This window comes from Lichenostomus cassidix, chromosome W (assembly GCF_008360975.1).
Source record: "Lichenostomus cassidix isolate B80296 chromosome W, HeHo_3.0, whole genome shotgun sequence".
Taxonomy (NCBI): Eukaryota; Metazoa; Chordata; class Aves; order Passeriformes; family Meliphagidae; genus Lichenostomus; species Lichenostomus cassidix.
The window spans coordinates 10343639-10363880 of NC_139510.1; the positions used below are offsets into that span (position 1 = coordinate 10343639).

Consider the following 20242-nt stretch of genomic DNA (forward strand, 5'->3'; position numbering starts at 1 on the left):
CAGTCCATGTAAGTTGGCTTTTTCTCCCTGTTTTGGGGTTTTCCCACTCAAATGCAAAAATTTCCTGACTGCTTTCAGCTAATGGCAGACAAAAGAAAGCATCTTTTAAATCTAAAACTGAAAACCACACCCAGTCACTTTGCAATTTTGTAAGCAAGGTGTAAGGGTTAGACACTACAGGATGTAGTGTTTTTGTTATTGCATTTATTGCCCTCAGGTCCTGAACTAATCTGTAACTTCTGTTTGTCTTTTGCACTGGTAGAATTGGGGTATTGTAGGCAGACCTACATTCTCTCAACAATCCTTGATCAATAAATTTAGCAATTATTGGTTCTATTCCTGCCTGTGCTTCATGCCTTAGTGGATATTGTTTTACTGATACTGGCTGCACTCCTTCCAGCAGTTCAATAACCACTGGGGAAGCCTGTTTTGATCTTCCTGGAATTTTGACATCCCATACCAAGGGGAACACTTGATCTGTTATTTCACTATCTATGGGTATTTCTTCTTTTTCAGGGATATTTGCTAGGCTTAAAGCCATAATTAATTTTTCGTCAGGGACCTGTAGTCTCATTCCTTGTTCTGTGAATTCTATTTTTGCTTCTAACCAGGTTAGTAGATCTCTGCCTAATAGGGGTTTTGGTGAATTTGGAAGATATAAAAATTGGTGTATTCCCATTTTCTTGCCTAGTGTAAATTTTAAAGGTCTCAAAAAGTAGGCATTTTCACTTTTTCCCGTGGCCCCAATAACTTGGATGTAATCACTGCTTATAGGACTCAAAGTTTGATTCAGGACTGAGAATGTGGCTCCAGTATCCACCAAAAACTCCACCTCCCATTCCCCTCACTTAATTTTAACCAGCGGGTCTGCTAGGGAGGGACCTGCCGGTCCCCGTCAATCTGTATGCAACTGTGCTGCAATCACTGGTTCTGGCGGTGCTGATGATTGCATCTGCACAATTGTGGCACGGTTAGGACAATACCGCTTCCAATGCCCGAACCCCCCACAGGACAGGCACTGGTCACGGCCTGGGCGTTGCCATCTTTGCCCCCTAGGTGGGGGCCTTCTGCCACCCCTGGGGGTGCTCGGTTCCTCAGCCTGTGCCACTGCGACCACGACAGCCTGTGTTCTGTTCTTATATACTTCCCATGCTTCTGCTAAGTGTTTCTCTAAGTCCCGGCTATCTGGTCCCTTAATCTTTTGCAACTTTCTGCGTATATCTGGTGCTGACTGACCCATCAATAAAGATATTAACTGTTGTTGCCCGGCTTCAGAGGCTGGGTCCAGTGTAGTGTGTTTTCTCATATTATTTCTCAGTCTTTCTATAAATGAGCCTGGGGACTCAGTGATTTCCTGGTGAATATTGAATAATAAGGACCAATTGATGGTTTTAGGAATGGCATTTAGCAGTCCCCAATGTACTAATTTCCTGTATCTAACCAAAAATGGATACATTTGCATATCGTTCGCATCCCACTGCGGATTTTAAATAGGAAAGATGTTATCTACATTCTCATGTAATATTCCAGTAGCTATCTGTCCCTGCACATGTGTTCTTGCTGCAGATACTACTGCTGCCTTTTCTGTTTCAGTTAATTCTGATAGCATTAAATCTATGTCCTCCCAATCAATATCTTGATTTCTAACAATTAATTCAAACCTCTTTGCTATCTTTTCAGGGTCTTCTCTATACAGTCTGGCTGCCTCCCTCCAGGTATCTAAATCCAAAGCTGTAAATGGTGTTTTAACTTTTGTTATTCCCCCGTCTGGCCCTACCACTTGTCTGAGTGGTGTTATCAGTTTCTCTTCTACAAGGGCCTTGCTTCTAGTTCTGGATGATATTCCTGAGCTAGCTTCACTTGTCCCTTCATCCTCAGTGTCCTCCAGGGATGTTGAGGACCTGGGGGATGTTGCCCTTGATGTTAGGGTGTCACTATTGCAGTTCATCAACTCCTGTGTTTCTAAGGGATCCTGGTCTCTCTCAGCTTTGAGCTTTAAACATCGCTGTCCTATGCTGCAAGACGAACAGCACCTTATCATGCGGCTTTTCCCTTTTGCCTCTTTTTCCAAAAAAAGGACGATCGAGTCCTGAGGTGCTAAATTAATACCACATCGTTTCTGCCATTCTGGTTTACGTCTTAAAGTGGAAAAGCAATCAGCATAAGAGGTCTCATCCCATTTGTTTGCCCTCCTTAAAAATAACATTAGTTGTAGTAGGGTGTTATAGTTTAATGTCCCATTTTCTGGCCACTTTTCACCATCATCTAATTTGTACAGTGGCCACCACTGGTTACAATATTTAATTAGGGTGCTCTTTTTCATAGTCCCTCCAGAGAACCCTCCTTGTTGTTTCCAATGTGCTAATACACATCCCAAGGGACTTTTTTGGGGTATTTCCTTGCTTTCTGATGATCCCATTGCCTCCTATTGTCTATTCTCCCTCTCCTCTTCCTTCCACGCATACTTTTCTGCACGTCTCCTCTGACTTTTCCTCTCAAAACCCCTCAGATCCAGGGAACCAGCCACAAAGTCATGCTACTCTCTGCCACTTCTCCCCTTATTCTGTTCCTTCAATTACAAGCACACAAAAGTCCAGTTTCCACACTAAACACAGGATTTCAAAAGGAAATCACATGGAGCTGTATTAGAAAGGTGTAGGGGGTCTGGGTGTTCTCAATTCAGTCTTTCCCCTCCAATAATAGAATCTGCCCCCCTCCAGATACTCCAAACCAACGGTTTATATATGATTTATACTCATTCACTCTTTACCACTCGCTTTGCTTTTCTCTGGCCGTTTCTGTCACCAGAGAACGGAAACGCAGATAGAGCTCCACTATCGCTTCATGTCGGAGACATGTCTCATTCATTCACTCTCACACAGTAACAAAATAATGACACAGTAACACAGTAACAAAATAATGAGAGACAGAACAAAAATCACAGTATGATGGTGTAATACAGTGGGGTCCAACCCCTTAAAGGTACCTTTCACTATAGTGGGGTCCAACCCCGGGGGTCCAACCCCTTGCCCGGGACTAATTTTGGGAGACCCAGTCTCAACCCACCCTTGGGGACTAGTACTCCGGACCTGCAGGCATTTATTCTAAAAGTAGCAAATACCTTAATTTGGTGCAGATGGTCCTTGGTCTACCCCCGCCATGAGCCAAAGGACAGCTGAGCTCCCCCTGAAAATTCAGGGTCGCGACTGGTAGGTCTGCTTACCCCTGGATCCGGCAGCCGAGCAGAGTTAGGGTCCCATCTGGGGTGCCAGTTTGATTTGCCCCAATCAAGCCCAGAGACACTTCAGAGACCAAGTCAGAGAAGTGGGTATTTGCTTTATTCGGTGCACCAGATGTGTGGGAATTGTTTCCACCAAACACACACCTCAGTACCCCCAAAGACACAGTGTTATAGGTAAAATTCATGAATATTCATTACATTCCCCAGGATAGGAGTAGTTACACAAATCATTTCTCGGAAGTCATTAATATCATTAGCATGTGCACCATGCATTCTCTGTATGTCATGGTTGTCTTTGGAGACCCCCAAAGACCCCTCCAGGGTGAAGGTCCTTCATGGGATGATTCAGCGGTTTCTGTGCTGGTTTCAAATGCATGCTTGTACATCTTAGCTGATAAGCCATCAGGCCAGAGCTGTTACCTACAATTTGAATTTGAATTAAGAGTTCAGCCTTCAGCCCTGGACAGGCGCCCGTGCTGGTGAAAGGGGGCAAAAGCTCAAAGAAACAAGGATGGTTGAAATGCAAATAGATTTGGGTTTTCTATTTGACCACTTCTTTCTCAGTGCTTGAGAGTTCAGCATCAGTGGGAGATGCCTGTGGACTTGGAGGTCTATGGTGGGTCCCTGAGAGTGGCCTGCTGTCTGGAGCCTTCAACCAGGGCAGGAGACATCAATGGGATGGGCTGCAGGGGGGAGGCTCATCCCTTCTTGCCTGTGGAGACCCTGTCTTTGCCTGTCAGGTACATGTATGATGACCTTCTCCATACAGCACAGCAATTTTCTCCAGTGCATGGGCTGTGTCGCAGCCTGGCCCCAGCCTCACCATAGTCATGCCTGTTTCCCTGTTGGCACAGGCTCCTGACTGGAAAAGATATGAGCAGTGCTGAGCAATCCCAGCCCTTGCTGCTTTTGCCTCCACTCAATCTGCGGCTGCTGATGTTGGTTGGAGATGGGCATTTGATGTGGATGTGTTTGGTGGGGGACAGGAGCTGGTTGACTGCCATGAATGTCCACACATTCAAAGCAGATGCAAGTTTTGAATTGGACATGGTCCCAGAGGCAGGTGCTGTTGTTGTGGGTGCAGATGAAGTCCCGGATGAGCCTGAAGTATTTGTTGATACTGAACGGCAGGTTGTGAGGCTCTTGGCCTTCAAAGAGCATGCCATTGGCTGGCATGCATTGCTCCAGGTGGTGGATGTAATGCTGGAGGTTGTTGAGGAGGTCCTGCCATGCCTGGGCATCCCAGTGTTGGGGAGTGCTGGGACTGCTGAGGATGTAAAAGAGGTGCTGGAGGATGTGGAAGGCAGTGGCGACAGCTTGGTGTGGGTGGTTGATTTGGAGGAGGATGTCGAAGGCAAATGGCACATGCTGGTGGTGGCAGGGCTGTGGTGGGCTGGGAGCTGTCCCAGGAGAAGGTGACGTCACAGGGATGCAGGTGGTGGCAAGCAAGGGCTGTGGCAAAAGCCAACAGGAGAAGTAGGAGCGCCAAGGCACCATGCTGCAGGCAGGGCTGTGAGTGCTGCATGGGTGATGCTGGGCAGGAGCCTGATCAGGCTTGGTGGTGGGTGAGGGTGAACGCTGTGCTTGGGTTGCTTCTGGGCAGCCAACTTTATGTGGTTCTGTGGCTTTCCTTTAATCATCATCTAGACAGCATTTCTGTTTACATTTTCAGTTTTGCTTTCTGTTTACTTTCTCCTTTGGGCTGCTGTCGGAGTGTGGGGAAAGCCTGGCTCCTGTGTGTCCCATTAAGAGTATGGGTTTGACTTTTGCCTGACAGAGCCTTTTCAAGGACTTTCACTGAGACAGTTTCACAAAGTCCAATGCAGATAGTTTATTGAGGCAACAGATATAACAGATTCAGAATTGCCATTGATAAATGCTTTTGCTGTGTTAACACTAAATAGCCTAAGGCTAGCCAATGATTAATTAAGCTAAGAATTCACAGTTCACTAAGATTAACTTCACATTTAATTAAGCTTATTTTCACCCGGGTATCATCTGCTAAATGCAATTTCTTTCTGAAAGAGGCATCCCTGCTAAGAGAGAATGAGTCAGACCGGTCAATCTGCCCAGCAATCAGTGAAGTGTCTCCTCTTAAGGAGGTGTTTCTCCTCTACACCAAGTGTTTGCAAAGGACCAGATTTATAATATTGAGGAGGTGAGACTAGGTCATATTTTATAAACTTCTAACAAGACTTGTTATGTGTGGATAAGAGAGTATGAGGCTAATGTCTGGTAGAGAGGCATGGGTGCTCTTCTGTGAGGCTTCTGTGGTTGTTTTACTAGCTTCATTGAGACATCTAACTGAGGCCTTCACTTCACCCCAGACATCATTTAGTTGTTAAGATAAGCATGCCCTTGCTCAAGCCAGGTGCAAGAAAAGCAAGTGGCTCAGCTCACGTTCTTGCTCAACTAGTCTAATCAGTTCTCCACATTTTGACACAGCAAGCCTGGCAGTTTTCTACACTGTGTTCTTATGGTTCAGTGAGTGATGAAAGCATGGTGGCAGAGGCTTTTGGGGTAGCTGTACTGGGGATGCATTTCAGGGTTTCCTTTTTGGTTTTTTTTTTTTTTTGTGAGTGGTCTTGCTTAGTTTTATTTTCAAGTTTGTCTGTCAACCAACATCTATTTTTCTTATTTCATGTTCTCTTATTATTTGTACATATGAGTTAATGTATGATTTCTTTTATTTCTTATTTACAAACATTTTTAGTTTGTTGATCTATTTTTCCCCCACCTTTCCCTATAGCATCTGCAGCCTTGCTGGTGGAAGAGTGTTTCCTCTCTCTCTGCAAATATCTTGAAGAATGCTTTTGGGGTCATCTGTCATTCCCCCCCAGTTTTTTCTCAGTGTGTTTATAAATAAATGCATAAATGTTGTGAAGGTTTTTTCATCAACTATTCATACAATGGTTGTGGTTTCTAGATTTTGGAGTATTTTTATTGTGTTTTGAATTTGTTGTAGAAATTAGTCAACATTAGATGTATGGGAGGCAGGAACTGGTGGAAATATTTGTCTTTGACATGCTGATCTGTTTACATGTGGAAAGTGAAAGTGGGCAGAGTCCCAAGTGCAAGTTGTCACTGCTTCCTGGGAAGCTTCCATTAGTGAGAGGTACTGGTGGCTGCTGAGTTGGGGGAGGGGTGTATGTATGTCTTTTAAAATTTAATTCAATTTCTTAATGCCTATGTTCATGCTGTAAATTCTCACTGTGTTGTGTTTTGGGTTTTTTGTTTCTTTTGTTTGGGGTTTGTTTTTTTTTTTTTTAATTTTGGTGTGTATTGCATTGGGATGTGCTATCTTTTCTGTTAGTCTGTTGCAGGCTGCCTGTGTAGTAGAGATCTTATAAATGCCCTAGCTGGTGTGTGTGGTACCTTGCGTGCTGCTTGGTGGAATTTGCATTTATTACATCAGATCACTTATTGTTTTTCAGTCCTTTTCTGTCTTGCATTTTGAGTCTATTCCTGATACTTCAGTTATAATTTTAGGCACCTTCTCCTGCATGCCTTCTGTAGGTCAGGAAATACCCATGTTGTTTGAAGAGTGGAGTATCTCTTCTGATGTTATCCTATGGGCAGGCATGAAATGTAAAGATAACTGGTTTGCACTTGCATTTTCTAATTTTTTTTTTTAATGTGTGTATGTGCAAGTGTGTGGGATAGGGATATTCAGTGTTTGATGTGGTTTTCCTGTCGAGGTTTAACACCAGCCAGACACCAAGCCCAAAGCAGCCACTCCCTCACTCCCCCACCAGAGGGATCAGGGAGAGAATCAGAAGAGTAAAACCTTGAAAACTTGTGGGTTGAGATGCAGACAGTTTAATAGGGAAAGTAAAAGCTGTGCACACAAGCAAAGCAAAACAAGGAATTAATTCACTGCTTCCCATGGACAGGCAAGTGTTCAGCCACCTCCAGAAAAGCAGGGCTCCATCATGTGTAAATAGGGACTTGGGCAGACAAACACCATCATTCCAAATGTCTCTCTCCTTCTTCCCCAAGATTTATATGCTGAGCATGATGTCATATAGTCTGGAACAGCCCTTGGGTCAGTTGGGGGCACCTGTCCCAGCTGTGTCCCCTCCCAACCTCCCACACACCCCCAGCCCCCTCCCCAGTGTAGCCAAATGAGGAGCAGAAAAGGCCTTGACTCTGTGTAAGTTCAGCAATAACAAAAACATCTCTATATTATCAACCCTGTGTTCAGCACAAATCCAAAACACAGCCCCATTCCAGCCACTGTGAAGAAAATTAACTCTACCCTAGCTAAAACTAGCACATCCCATACCTGAGGGACAGTGGAAATAATTGCAATCCTTAGATCCTGTTGTCATGTGGATTTGGTTATATTTTTTCTGGTTTATATAGGAAAAAATGCTACTGTGTCAGTTCCAGTTCATGCTCATTGAATCCTGTTCAGATCTCTTTTCTAAATCTGCTTTTTGTGTTATGATGTTCCTCAGAAGGAGATGGGAGTGCTGCTTTTGAGTAACCTGCAAAGACTTTTAATAGGAATGTGGTTGTGTTTTAAGTGATTCATGCTGGAGTTGCTGAGGTGGGATTACCTGGAAAGGAGGATGAAATATGACACTGTTTCAAGTTAAAGAAAACACCTGCAATACTAAATCTTTGTCAGATGGTTTCATGTTCAGTGATGGAGGACTGAGTTTAGGAGACAGGGTAGGGATGCACAGAAATGCAGCAAGGTGGAAGGTGCTGGGGAATATGTAGAGAGGGGTATGAAGGAGGATGCTTTTCCAACGTTGAAGACTGTAGAAACAGATATGTAGTGGTTAAAGCATTAACTCTTTGTACTGGCTTGAAGGCAAACCAGTGGGAGGAATTAACTCCACACAAATATCTTGCGAGAGATTCCAAGTCAGAACTACAATTTAAGAGGATAATTACAATAATGACAATAGTACAGGAACACTGGCTTAAACCGACAAGGTCAGAATACAACCTGATACCCTGTTGGTCAGGGTGGTGGTAACAGTCTGATTAAACAGTGGTTGCAGTCCTGTTGGAGTGATGGATGTGGTCTTGTCAAAGCGGTGATCCTGTAGAAAAGTCTGGTTGGTCTCTGGAGGTCCAGTGGTGGTATTGTGGTGTCCCAAGCTTCAGATTACATACAGGTAGGAATGTTCGGTACCTCCCTCAGGGTGGGGCATTTCACAATAGGATGATGTAATTCTATGAGTCATGCTGGGGAGTCCTTGATAGCCCATTAGCAGAGATGGCCCCCCTTTAGGCTGAGTGTGCATTGGGCAGCTGTTGCAAACGACCGACCATTAACAGCTCATCAGAAGGTGATGTAGGTTGTGATAGAATACATACCTTGCAAACCGCAACCCAAGACACTCTTGATGGATTGGAGGTGGTGAGAAAAAAAACATGAAAATTAGGAGGAAAATCACTTAGTAGAGTACCAGCCTCACAGGTGGAGTTCACCCAGAGAAGGAAGGGCAAACTTTTCTCTTTTTGTCCCAAAATGAAGACAAAATGTTGCTTTGGTTTTGCTGGCATGTCCTGTCAAAGTGTGAGCTTTCTAGGGTGAGGATTTTCTTACCTTCTTGTAGTAGAAGGATCTAAGGCAGTGGTCTCCACCTTTTTTCATTGCACCACCTCATCAGCAAAAAATTTGCAAGCACTCCCAATATATTTTTATTTATAAATTATATATGTATACTATTGTACTAATATGTATGTTACAAAACATACACGAAAATTTTAAAAAGGAATAAAAAAAAGATGGCAACAAAATTTTTCATGCTCTATTTTTAATTTTTTAAAATTTTATTTATTATTGGTATAAAAAAAATTTTCTTCCTGCACCCCAATGGATTGTCTCGTGTACCTTACTTTAGAGACTACTGATCTGAGTTCTCTTGTAACATAGTTTAAGTAAATTTTCCAGTCATCAGGTGGTAACTTTTTCAACAGTTTTTTTAATATTTGTGCTGTTTTCCTAGCTAATGTTTTTTACTTTTAGAAAACAGAGCATGTTAAAACCTTTAGACTACATCCACATTGTGATTATGGTCCTGGCTTGAACCTAGGTCTTTGGCCCCTGATGGTCTGTTGCTCTTCCAGACACAGTCTCCCTGGAATATGACAGCTCAGAGCTGCGGGTTGGGAGGGGTAAGCGTTTAGTCGTTGCCTTTAATTTACCATTGAGATTAAGTATTTGTAAATGATATTAAAAATGTCTGTAAAATAGGTTTATTTTGAAGTTGAGGATACAGGTAAATCTTCAGCTATGCTGTAAATTATAAGGTCAGCTTCTGCCCAAACTTACTTTAGTTCTTTCTTTTAAAATTTTCTTGTACGTATAAGAAATATAAGGGTTATATTATAAAAATACATATAAGGGTTCATAAGAATTGTCCAGCCCTGTTATGGTTTCAGCCTTTGAGCTATTAGTAAATGATGTTGTCTTTTTCTAAGGATTACTATGGAATTACATTCCCTGCTCCTGCAACCTTGACAGGCAGAGATGGAAGCCTTGCTAACAACCCCTACTCAGGTGAGTGTTATTTAAACATGAGGATGGTGAGTGAGATGTGCTGGTCATCCTGCTGTTGCTGAAAAAGCAGTTGTTTTCCCCTTCTGTAGGTAGTTAAACCCATAAGTCCAAACTAGCCAAACAAAAGCAAGCATCTTTCTCTCAACCCTGACATTGATTAGGTTTTTTTTAATTGATTTTTTTTTTCATGGTTTTGGTCACTAATTCATTAGTGACTTGGTGTCGCTGTTGAGCAGCTAGCAGAGTAATGAAGGCACCAGTTCTCAGTGGCAAGAAGGAATGACCTTTATTGTTTTGATTTCATCACATATATAGAGTTCTCAAAAGTCACCCAGATTGGTCAGTCAGAAGCCTTCCCCCAGGCCTGATTGGCCAGGCCTGCACTGCCCAAGTTCTGGGACACTGTTCCAACAACATCCAAACTTTATCTTTTTTTACAAAACACAAGAAAACTTCTCATGGGAAAAACCTGTGCTAGCCACAGCTCCCCCTTTTTGTTTAAGAACAGAAGGCATTGCTTGTGAGCCCCAGTGGATCAGCATGAAGGATCTGTTTGGTAATGGCCAGTTACCAAACAGAGCCTGGTTGAAACTCAAGGGGTCTGTCTGGAGGTGGCCAGCCACCGAGCAGAACCCAAACCAGATGCTGATTAAGATGGTCAAAGAGGCCCCATGCAATACCCTAGATAAAGTATATATAAAACTAAATCTACATATAAATCTGTAATTCAACAAAACATGCTTTCAAAGTCCTTGCTTTCTGACTCCATGAATGAGTTTCAGTCTCTGCTTGTGGATGGACCAGCTTCTTGGTCATCATCAGAAGGATCACTCGGTTGGTGTTCGGCATTCTGGTTGTTATTTTGAGGTTGCTGGTTCTGTCTCGGGAGCCGCAGGTCAGGGCGGACGCATTTTGCAGGCAGCCATCGTACCCCAGTATCTGTGGAGATGCAAGCATACCCTCGACCCCAAGCAATAAGCTCATGAGGGCCTTCCCAGGTGTTAGTAAGTAGGTTCCGTACCCATACCTTCGCCCGGGGCAAACGCAACTCGCCTGATGACTGCAATGAAAGAAAGTGGTTCAAAATCACAGGATTATTCGAGTTTGGTGGCACCGTAAGATGACTGATTGTGTACAAAGCTTTCTCCAATCGACTCTGTGGTGTTTCCCCATGCATTCCCCCTCTTTGCCTTTCCAAGACACGCTTCAGAGTACCATGAGCGCGTTCCACAATGGCTTGGCCAGTAGGAGAATGCGGAATACCGAACGTATGGTCTACACCCCATAGGTGCAAAAACTGCCGCGTCTTCTGTGAGGCGTAGGCAGGACCATTGTCGGTTTTCACAGTGGCTGGCACCCCCAGGACTGAGAAGGCTAATTTCCAATGGGCAATGGCATCACGACTTTTTTCTCCAGTATGGGCAGTCGCCCACATAGCTGAGGAGAAAGTGTCAATAGACACATGCACATACTTGACTCGGCCAAATTCTGGAATGTGTGTCACATCTGTCTGCCACAGCTGCAAGGCCTTTAGACCTCTGGGGTTCACCCCCGATGGCAGAGGTACAGCGAGTCCGTGGCAGTCAGCACAAGCACTGACAATGTCACGAGCCTCAGTTGGCATCAATTGAAACTGCTTCTGCAGAGTATGTGCACTCTGATGAAAGAAATTGTGCGATGCCTTGGCTTGTGCAATTTTGTCAAGCTGAGGTGCCACCCATGCAGGGTTGGCTAACATGTCAGCCCTGGAATTGCCTTCTGTTAAAAAGCCTGGTAAATTGGTGTGGCTTCGAATGTGCAGAATATAATATGGATGCACTCGAGCCTGAATCGCCTTCCACAGGGTTCGCAATAGCGAAAACAGAGTCGCGTTATTGACTTCTTTTAGAAGTGAGCAATCCAAACGTTTGGTTATGTCTGCTACATAAGCAGAGTCGGTGACCAAATTCAAAGGCACCTGAGAGAACCGCTGAAAAGCCATGGCAACTGCCTTCAATTCAACCAGTTGAGCAGAGCCTGTCTCGTGGCCTTTCAGCACCTGCCACTCAGATCCTTCCTTCCAGGTAACAATGGCCTTTCCTGTTCTCCCAGAACCGTCCGTAAAGACGGTGGGTCCATGGACCGGCACCCGGCTGTTCTTTGGCCGCAACATGAGATTGACCGAATTTGCCAGCTGCAGCAATTTGTGACTGGGCAGATGATAAGCAATCTGCCCTGAGAAATTTTGCAGTGCACTTTGCAAAGGAGCGCTATTAGCAAGACTCCATTCGAAATTGTCCCGTGGTACTGGGACAACAATCGTTGCGGGATCAGCCGCCATCAATTGTAAACACCGATATCGGCATTTACTTATCAGGCAGGCTATCAATTCGAACAATGTGGGTGCTGTCTTTTTTGGCTGATGGGGCAAAAAGACCCATTCCAGGATGTGCAAAGGATCATCCCATTGTTTGTTCCACTGGCCAATGATACCCGTAGGTTGGAGGTCTGGAGCAGTAATGAAAACAGTGATATCAGTAGAGGGATCTACTCGATAAACCTGATGAGCGGAAACAGCTTGCTGCACTTCGTTCAGCACTTGTCGCACCTCGGGAGTCAATTGTCGAGGTGAGTTTAGGTCAGAGTCCCCCTTTAAAATATTAAAAAGTGGGGAAAGTTGTGCGTTGGTCAGTCCCAAATATGGGCGTAACCCGTTGATGATGCCTAGCAATTTTTGGGCATCATTCAAAGTCTTAATAGTGTCTGAGAACTGCACCTCTTGATGCTGTATGGTTCGATCCAAAATTTTGACTCCCAAATATTTCCAAGGAGGCTGTTGTTGAACCTTTTCCGGAGCAACTTGCAACCCATAGGAATGCAAGGCATCGAGCAGTCGAGGCTGTAACCTCTGCAACTCATCCTGGGTGGCTGCTGCCACCAGGATATCATCCATATAATGGTAGCAGAGTGCCTCAGGAAACTGCTCACGAATTCCGGATAAGGCCTGTGCGACATACCATTGACAGATAGTTGGGCTATTTTTCATGCCCTGAGGTAACACTTTCCATTGAAACCGCTTTACAGGCTCCGCATTGTTAATTGCAGGCACAGTAAAGGCAAACTTTGGTCTGCCATTGGGGTGCAAAGGGATTGTAAAAAAACAATCCTTTAAATCAACGATCAAAATTTCCCACTCAGTGGGAATCATCGTGGGTGAAGGCATGCCAGGCTGTAAACTCCCCATACTTTCCATCACTGCATTGACTTTCCGGAGATCTTGCAACTGTCTCCATTTCCCCGATTTTTTCTTAATCACAAAAACGGGGGTATTCCAGGGACTGGTAGAAGGTTCTATGTGTCCCTGTTTCAGTTGCTCCTGAACCAGCTGACAAAGGGCGACTAATTTGTCTTTCGGCAAGGGCCACTGTGGTTCCCATATTGGTGTTTTGGTCAGCCATCATAAAGATAGTGTGGAATATGGTGTGCCCTTGCACACAGTGACCCCTATAAAAAATTTGTTGTGATCCGCACCCCCCAAGCTGCCAACACGTCCCGTCCCCAGAGGTTCACTGGAGCTGGAGTGACATAAGGCCGAATGGAGGCCGTGTGTCCTTCTGGATCCTTCACCAACACAGGTCGCTTACTCAATCGACTCTGCGTTGTTCCCCCCAGCCCCGCAATATTCAGTCCCACTGGGCACAAAGGCCACGTAGGAGGCCACGAAGCGGCGGAAAGGATCGTTGCATCAGCACCTGTATCGATCAAACCTTGGACTCAAACTCGATGTGGACGTGCTTTTGGCATGATGAGGTGTCTTGGTTTTGAAAGACAGGTGTCTGCCAAGAGAGGTTGAACCTTCCCCTAGAGCAGAGGATGTGATTTTCTTCCCCTCCTCCCTCTGAATTATTTAATTTTGTAAATCAAGGGCTTTCAGGCAAAGGTATGGGAAAAAGGAGTATCAGTTCTTTACTAGTATCTATAAACAAACAATAACAATAATAGCAAACCACAACTAGAACCAGAAAACCAAACAGCAGATAACGTGAGCTGCTGAGTCTTCTCCCGTGTGGTGTAATCACGGTTGCAAGCAGCAGGGGCGCTGTTGAGCTCCCGGCCGGCCAGGGCAGGTGCGATGACTCCCGAGCGGCTGTAGGTGGCGCTGTGGCGCAGGGTCAGGTCACTGTCCGGCAACTGCAATGGCGGACGGGCTGAGGAACACGCAGCGCAGCAGGAACAGCTCAGGGCAGCGAGGGAACAGGGCAACAGGAGCGGGCGCTCTCTCTCTCTCCGGCCAGCGAGAATTTCTACAGTCACAGCAGACGCTGTGGTCTCATGCGGCAGAGGGCGGGGGCAGGCAGCAGAGGCAGCCGGACTCTCCCGGCAGCAGCCACGAGGGAACGCAGCCCGGGGGGGGGGGGGAAACGTGCCCCTCCCCGTGAGGAGAAAAGTTGAATCAAAGCTCACCCAGCCAGGAGGGAAGAGAAGCAGGGCACAGTTGGATCTCCTCTGGTAGCAGCTGGAAAGCCAGGAGGCAGCAGCCTCTCCCCTCAGCATCCGAACCACGAGAGAGAGTGTTCCCCAGCAGCTCTCCCTTACCTTGCCCAAAAACCTAGCCTTTGTCTTTTACAAAAGGGTTTGATTGCTCCGAAAATCAGACGATTTGTTGCCTAGTGACAGGAATGGGAAGAAATTCTCAACCCCCAACATGAGGGTACATGTCATCTGTGGTGACTCATTGGAGATAGATGCAGCCCAGTAGACCTGCGGAAGTCCTGGCAGTTCAGTGCTGTCACCTCCGCCAACTTGCTGGTCTACCCTGGGAACAGGAGACTCACAAGGCAACAAGTGAGCAAGACGAGTGTGCGCAGGAATGGTGACAGGAGGATCAGGAGTGGAAACCGTAGCGTGAATTTGGCCCTTGAAACCAGCATTTATGAACTCTGGAAGAACCAGGATTCCTTGGCTAGTGGCCTCAGGCCCTGCCATGAGCAGTGCACTGGTCCCCTGATCCAGGGAACCATCCACCTCCAAGGGAACCCTGTGGGCATCGTCAGATTCTAAGACGACTGTTGCTGCGGTGTAGGCATTGACTCGGGCTGAGCCTTTGGTGCCTCCTCCACATTGACCGGGTAAGCCTGGGCCATCACCTTGTTCTGGGGGAACTGTTGTGATGGGGGGCAAATCCCCCTTTTTGCACCCCTCATCACGTTTCCTGACAGGGGTCGACCATCTACATGGTACTGTGACCTGCAGTAGTCTGAAGTGTGACCTGGCCTACCACACCTCTTGCACTGAGGAGTCTCGGTCCCTGAATTTCCCTTCTTCCCGGAATTATCTTTCTGTTTAGATTTGACCCGTTTCCGTTTGTTCCCAGATTTGGGCTGTTTTTTATCCTGATCAGCGGGTCCCTGATCTGAGGACAAAAATGCAGCCAAGGCGACTTTTCCCTGATTTTCGGACTGCACCCTGGCACAAGCTCGCATCATCTCCTGCACAGAAGGATCCCCCGGTAGGGCATTGATGATCCTTCTACATTCGTCATTGGCATTGTCCCTTGCTAAGTGTTTCATCAAGATCTGTCTCGTGGACGGATCATCAACCTGCTTTTCCAAGGCTGCTGCCAGCTTCTCAAGAAACGACATGTAAAGTTCAGATTGCCCCTGCCGTATCTGTGTATACCATGTTTGTGGGGCAACCATCTCAATTGTTTTCAAAATGGCTCCCATACCGAGCTGTTGGGCTTGCTCCAGGATCCGAGGATCCCAGGCAGCTTGAACGTTGGGGTTGGAGAAAGGTCCCTTACCCATGAGGACATCAACCCCAACCATGCGCCTAGGGTCCTCGGCAGGCAAAGACACATTTTTCCGCAGCTGATCCTCGACCAGCGCTTTCCAATTGTCCTCAAAGGCACTGTATTGTACAGGGTGAAACAGCACCTGAGCCAGATACATAATATCAAATGGAGCAAGCAAATCACTATTTATCATTCTAAGAACTTGCATCACTGCCGGAGAAGACACCCCGAATGTCGCGACCTTGGTCGCCAGGTCATTCGTCATGCGCCAGGCGATGGCGGAATGGCTGTTCCTTGTGTCCATAGCATCTGGGCCAGGCACATACACTGGAAAAGCCTGAGCGTCCCCCTGAGGGAAGCCATCACCATCCGAACCTGCCACAGCAGATTCGCACCCCTCCCTCTGTTTGGGCAATCCAATCTTCTCTAGAAGTTCCCAGTCCCCTGCCTCCAGTGCACCCTGCTTCACCAATTCCCAGAACTGCAGGGGGTCACGCGGGCGAAAAACCCCCATGCCGTTACGGCGTCTCCAGGGGTTCGACAGAGCCCAATGCCCTTTCTTTCTCGTCGCCCGCGTGAGCCTCCGCCCAGGAGGAAGAAAACTCTCCTCATCACCGTCCGAGTCGTCGGAGCAGGGCTTGCAATCAGCACTCCCCATCACAAAGGACGGCGAGCGGCCGGAGGCAGCGTCCCCGCCAAGAAACTGCGCGGTGACCGGGACGGGGGAGGGGCAGGAAGACGGCGGCGCCACCAGCGCGCCGCCGGGCGCGCCGGCCACGCCTGCCGGCACAGCGCCGGCACGCTGCGCCAGGGCCTCACTTGCCACAGAACCCGACAGGGGAACCGGCACCCGCCCGGGGCCAAAGCAGCCCCTTGCCGCCGGCACCAAGCCGGCCGTCGGGCCGCCAGGAAGTCCAGACCCCACCCGGAAACCCGGGGGATGGACTCCCTGGGCAGCCCCACACGGACCGTGGGGCCTGCACGAACAGACCTCCATCCGCTGCCGAATCTCAGCCACTTTGGCCAGCAAATCATGGAAAAACGAAAGCGGAGGAAAAACCATCGCGCCCGGCACGGACGCCACGTCCGCCGAGCCGCAGGGAAGCCGGGTTGGCCCCGCACCCGTGGGAATGCCAATCAAAGCCTCCGCGGCGGAAGCACCGCCCGCCGGCGGCTCCCCCTCCGGCCCCACGACCGCCCCGGGGAGTGACCCCGACTGCCGGGCCCCGGCCGCAGCCGGCGGCTGAGCCGGCACCTGCTCACATGACCCCGACGCCACGGGACCGGCCGCACCCTCGGCCACCGCGGCCCGGGGCTGCGCTGCCGGCGCGCCGGGCGGGCTCGGCAAAATGCCGGCCTCTCCCGAGCCGGCCGCCGCCCGCGCGGAAACCCCCGCTCTGGCCGAAACCACCGGCAAATCCGGAGCCGGAACCTCCGCAGCCGCAAGCGGCTAGCCCGCAGCCAAAGCGAGCAGCCGGGACTCCCGGCCCTCCGCAGCACTCCCCACCCCCACCCCACCAGCCCCCGCCGCACATCCCAGCTGCCCATGGGGGAGGGGCAGCCCGGCGCCATTCCGCAGGGGAGAGGGGGGTTTCTGAGGCTGCGCACATCACGGCGGCAGAGGCGGGGGGACCTGCGCGGCGGCCGTTTCAGAGCCGGCCCACGATCCTCCATCCCTCTGCAACCCGGCCAGCTGCTCCGTCGGGTGGACATAAGTGCGCTTCGGTAGGTCAGCTGGAGAAACAAACTGAGGCCTCGTGGCCGCATCCGCCACCAGGGACGGGACGTCAGAATCCGTCTGGGTCGGCGCGTCCTTCACACTCCGCCCCACGGCCGAGAGCAGGGGCTCCACGCCCGCGCAAGCTGATAGCTGCGAGTCATAGAACGCTTGCCCTTCCAACGCGTCCCAAATGTCTCTCCAAACCCCATGGAAGCGGACTGTAGATCGATCACCCCGCATCCACTCCATGACCAAAGCGCGGCCGACCATAAACCAAAAATCATAGTCCAGCGCCACATCCCAAACGGCCCGGGACACGTGGCCCGCGACCCAGTCCAACAAAGCCCGAGCGACCCGCGGCGACTGATCGGACACAGGGTCATCCTCAGAGACCTCCAAAAAGGCCCACAAGAGCCCATCGGCAGGAATGGGGGGGTCCATGTCCGCATCAGAATCAGCCATGCCTCAGGGCAGGCGGGGTGGGGGTCGGGCCCGGGGGCAAGACTGCCGCGTACCTGCAATTGAACGCAGTACACGTCAGTGGTCACCAGATGTTGCTGTTGAGCAGCTAGCAGAGTAATGAAGGCACCAGTTCTCAGTGGCAAGAAGGAATGACCTTTATTGTTTTGATTTCATCACATATATAGAGTTCTCAAAAGTCACCCAGATTGGTCAGTCAGAAGCCTTCCCCCAGGCCTGATTGGCCAGGCCTGCACTGTCCAAGTTCTGGGACACTGTTCCAACAACATCCAAACTTTATCTTTATTTATAAAACACAAGAAAATTTCTCATGGGAAAAACCTGTGCTAGCCACAACTTGGAGGTTCTTGGGAGTAAGTTGGATACCCTTTGAGAACAAACGCAAAATTGTTACAAATTTAAATGGTAGTGTCATCTAGTGTCCTTCCCAAGTGCATAGAGGTGCTTGAAAAATATTCCATAGCTTAATCATTCTTCTTGAAATTTGACTGGCTTGCTTTCCTTTGTTACTGCTATTTTAGTACTTGTATGTTCTCAGTGGGAGCTGCCTCTAGCAGGTTCCCCCTCACCCTCTCCAAATCCAATGGACTTCATTCCCAAAAGCATGTGGTCTAAGAAGCCCTTGTTCATTCCTGCTCTTACTCTTCAGTTATTGTTGTGCAAAGATGATATTAATGCTATCCAGGATTTTCAGCCAGTGGTTTTCTTTCACTGCAATCTGATTACAGCCTAAAACTGTACCTATAGGTGTTATGATTCCTATAACGATGGTATTAAGTGTTGTCATACTTTTTGGTAGCCAACATAAAGTTGGTTACCAAAGTAAACCAACTAGTTGGGAATGAGATAGATATGAGTGATATATGTCACCTCCCTAAAAACATGTGAGCATGCTGCTCTGTAGGCCACCAGAAAATGCAAGTGTTCAGGAGTTTTTCTGCTGCATAATAATTTATCTCGGGAGCCTGCTTTTGGGGTAATAACCAAATTTCCCTTCCTACTTCTTAAAAAAGGTGGTCCATGATGCAAATCTTGCTTTCCTGGCCTTCAGCTATTATTTCCAGACCTTTGGTGGTGTGAGGAACCAGACATATTAACTCTAATCATGCTTGACAAATAAAGAAACTGACAAAAATATGACTATCACTTCCTGTGAATCCTAACTTGTTTTCAGTCCATGAAGCTTAGCTAATCAGTTTAACCTCCAGGAGAGTCACACTTTAACCCAACAACTATTTGGTTTTTGGCTGTTTATCATAATTTTTGCTTTTAGCATGTTTTATTGGAATGATCTAATATAATGAATCTGCTCAGATCACATGAGATAGGTAAGTATTGGTATCTCCATTTTATCAATGGATTAGCCACGGCATGGAGTTCTCTGCCACTAACAGGCAACGTCCCTGTAGCTGTCAGGAACAGAGACCGGGAGGGGGCTTCCCATGAACAACTGCAGGCTTTCAAGTGTAGGATGTGTTCTTCTCTGCAGTTGTCTACTTGTATTCAGAGATTTTGAATCCTTTGAATTCTCCACTTTTGGAGTAGCTTTGATAGCTTTTCTGATGAGTTCGTTCTTTTGCAGGTGACGTAACGAAATTTGGCCGTGGTGATTCTGCTTCCCCTGCTCCTGCTACCACGCTTGCTCAGTCACAGCAGAACCAGACGCAGACTCACCATACAACTCAGCAGCCATTCCTCAATCCGACTCTGCCCCCGGGGTACAGCTACACTGGGTTACCTTATTATGCTGGTGTGCCCGGTGTTCCCAGTGCATTCCAATATGGGCCAACCATGTTCGTAAGTGTGATAGCCTAAAGTGTAACCCTCTGTAGGATTTAATTCTGTGGGATTTGGTTATGAGGATGGAATGGAAACAAGAGATCTCTGAAGTCGGGTTTTAGAGCATGGGGGTTTATTGTGAAAGAGCGTGGGTGTAAGAAGCCTGCTAGGGCCGCAGGACGCAGCTCAAAGCAGGTCAGAGAGGCGAGAGAGAGAGAGAGAGCCAAGAGACCCATTTGCCATTTACAATACAATAAATCATCTTCTGTGTTGAATATTCTAATTCTCATTAACCAATCTAGAACAAGCTACAAATCCTACAACATTTACATACAACCTATAAGAATCATTGCACTACCATACGGGGTTATATTTTAAACTCTAAAAACTGCTTTTTGGACCCTCTGCCAAGCAGGCAGGGTTTGCTTTGACCCTTGGACCTGCCTGCAGGCAGAAGGTATTGTTCCATCAAGAAGTGGGATTACCTTCAGTTGGCTATACCATTGTTTTCTAGTTGTTCAGTAACTCATAGCTTGTTTTCAGCATCTTTTGTCAGGTAATCATAAAGGCAATTATAAGGCTTTCCTATTTCATCTTCTCCAACAACCCTCCCTGTGTGCCTCTCTGGTTTTGCTCTCTCCAGCCCAAACCTTCTACATCTTAGAATCACAGGATGGTTTGGGTTGAAAGGGACCTTGAAGATCATGTAGTTCCAATGCCTCTTTA

The 20242-nt window shown here is 47.6% G+C and overlaps 1 protein-coding gene and 1 pseudogene across 6 annotated transcripts in view; one reads left to right on the forward strand and one right to left on the reverse strand.

Annotated features, from left to right (window-relative positions):
• Nucleotides 1–20242, forward strand: part of LOC146425479 (ubiquitin-associated protein 2-like) — a 147373-nt gene that overhangs the window by 118810 nt on the left and 8321 nt on the right. For 3 of the 6 annotated variants that reach the window (XM_085041574.1, XM_085041571.1, XM_085041570.1), the window contains 2 exons: nt 9686–9764; nt 19320–19534. In XM_085041574.1, coding sequence (XP_084897700.1) covers nt 9686–9764; nt 19320–19534 — 294 coding nt within the window. Of the gene's footprint in view, nt 1–9297; nt 9380–9685; nt 9765–19319; nt 19535–20242 lie in introns of those variants that run through there. The other 3 variants (XR_014846496.1, XR_014846497.1, XR_014846495.1) reach the window with 2 other exon arrangements.
• On the reverse strand, nt 4070–4766 carry LOC146425481 (interferon-like; annotated as a pseudogene).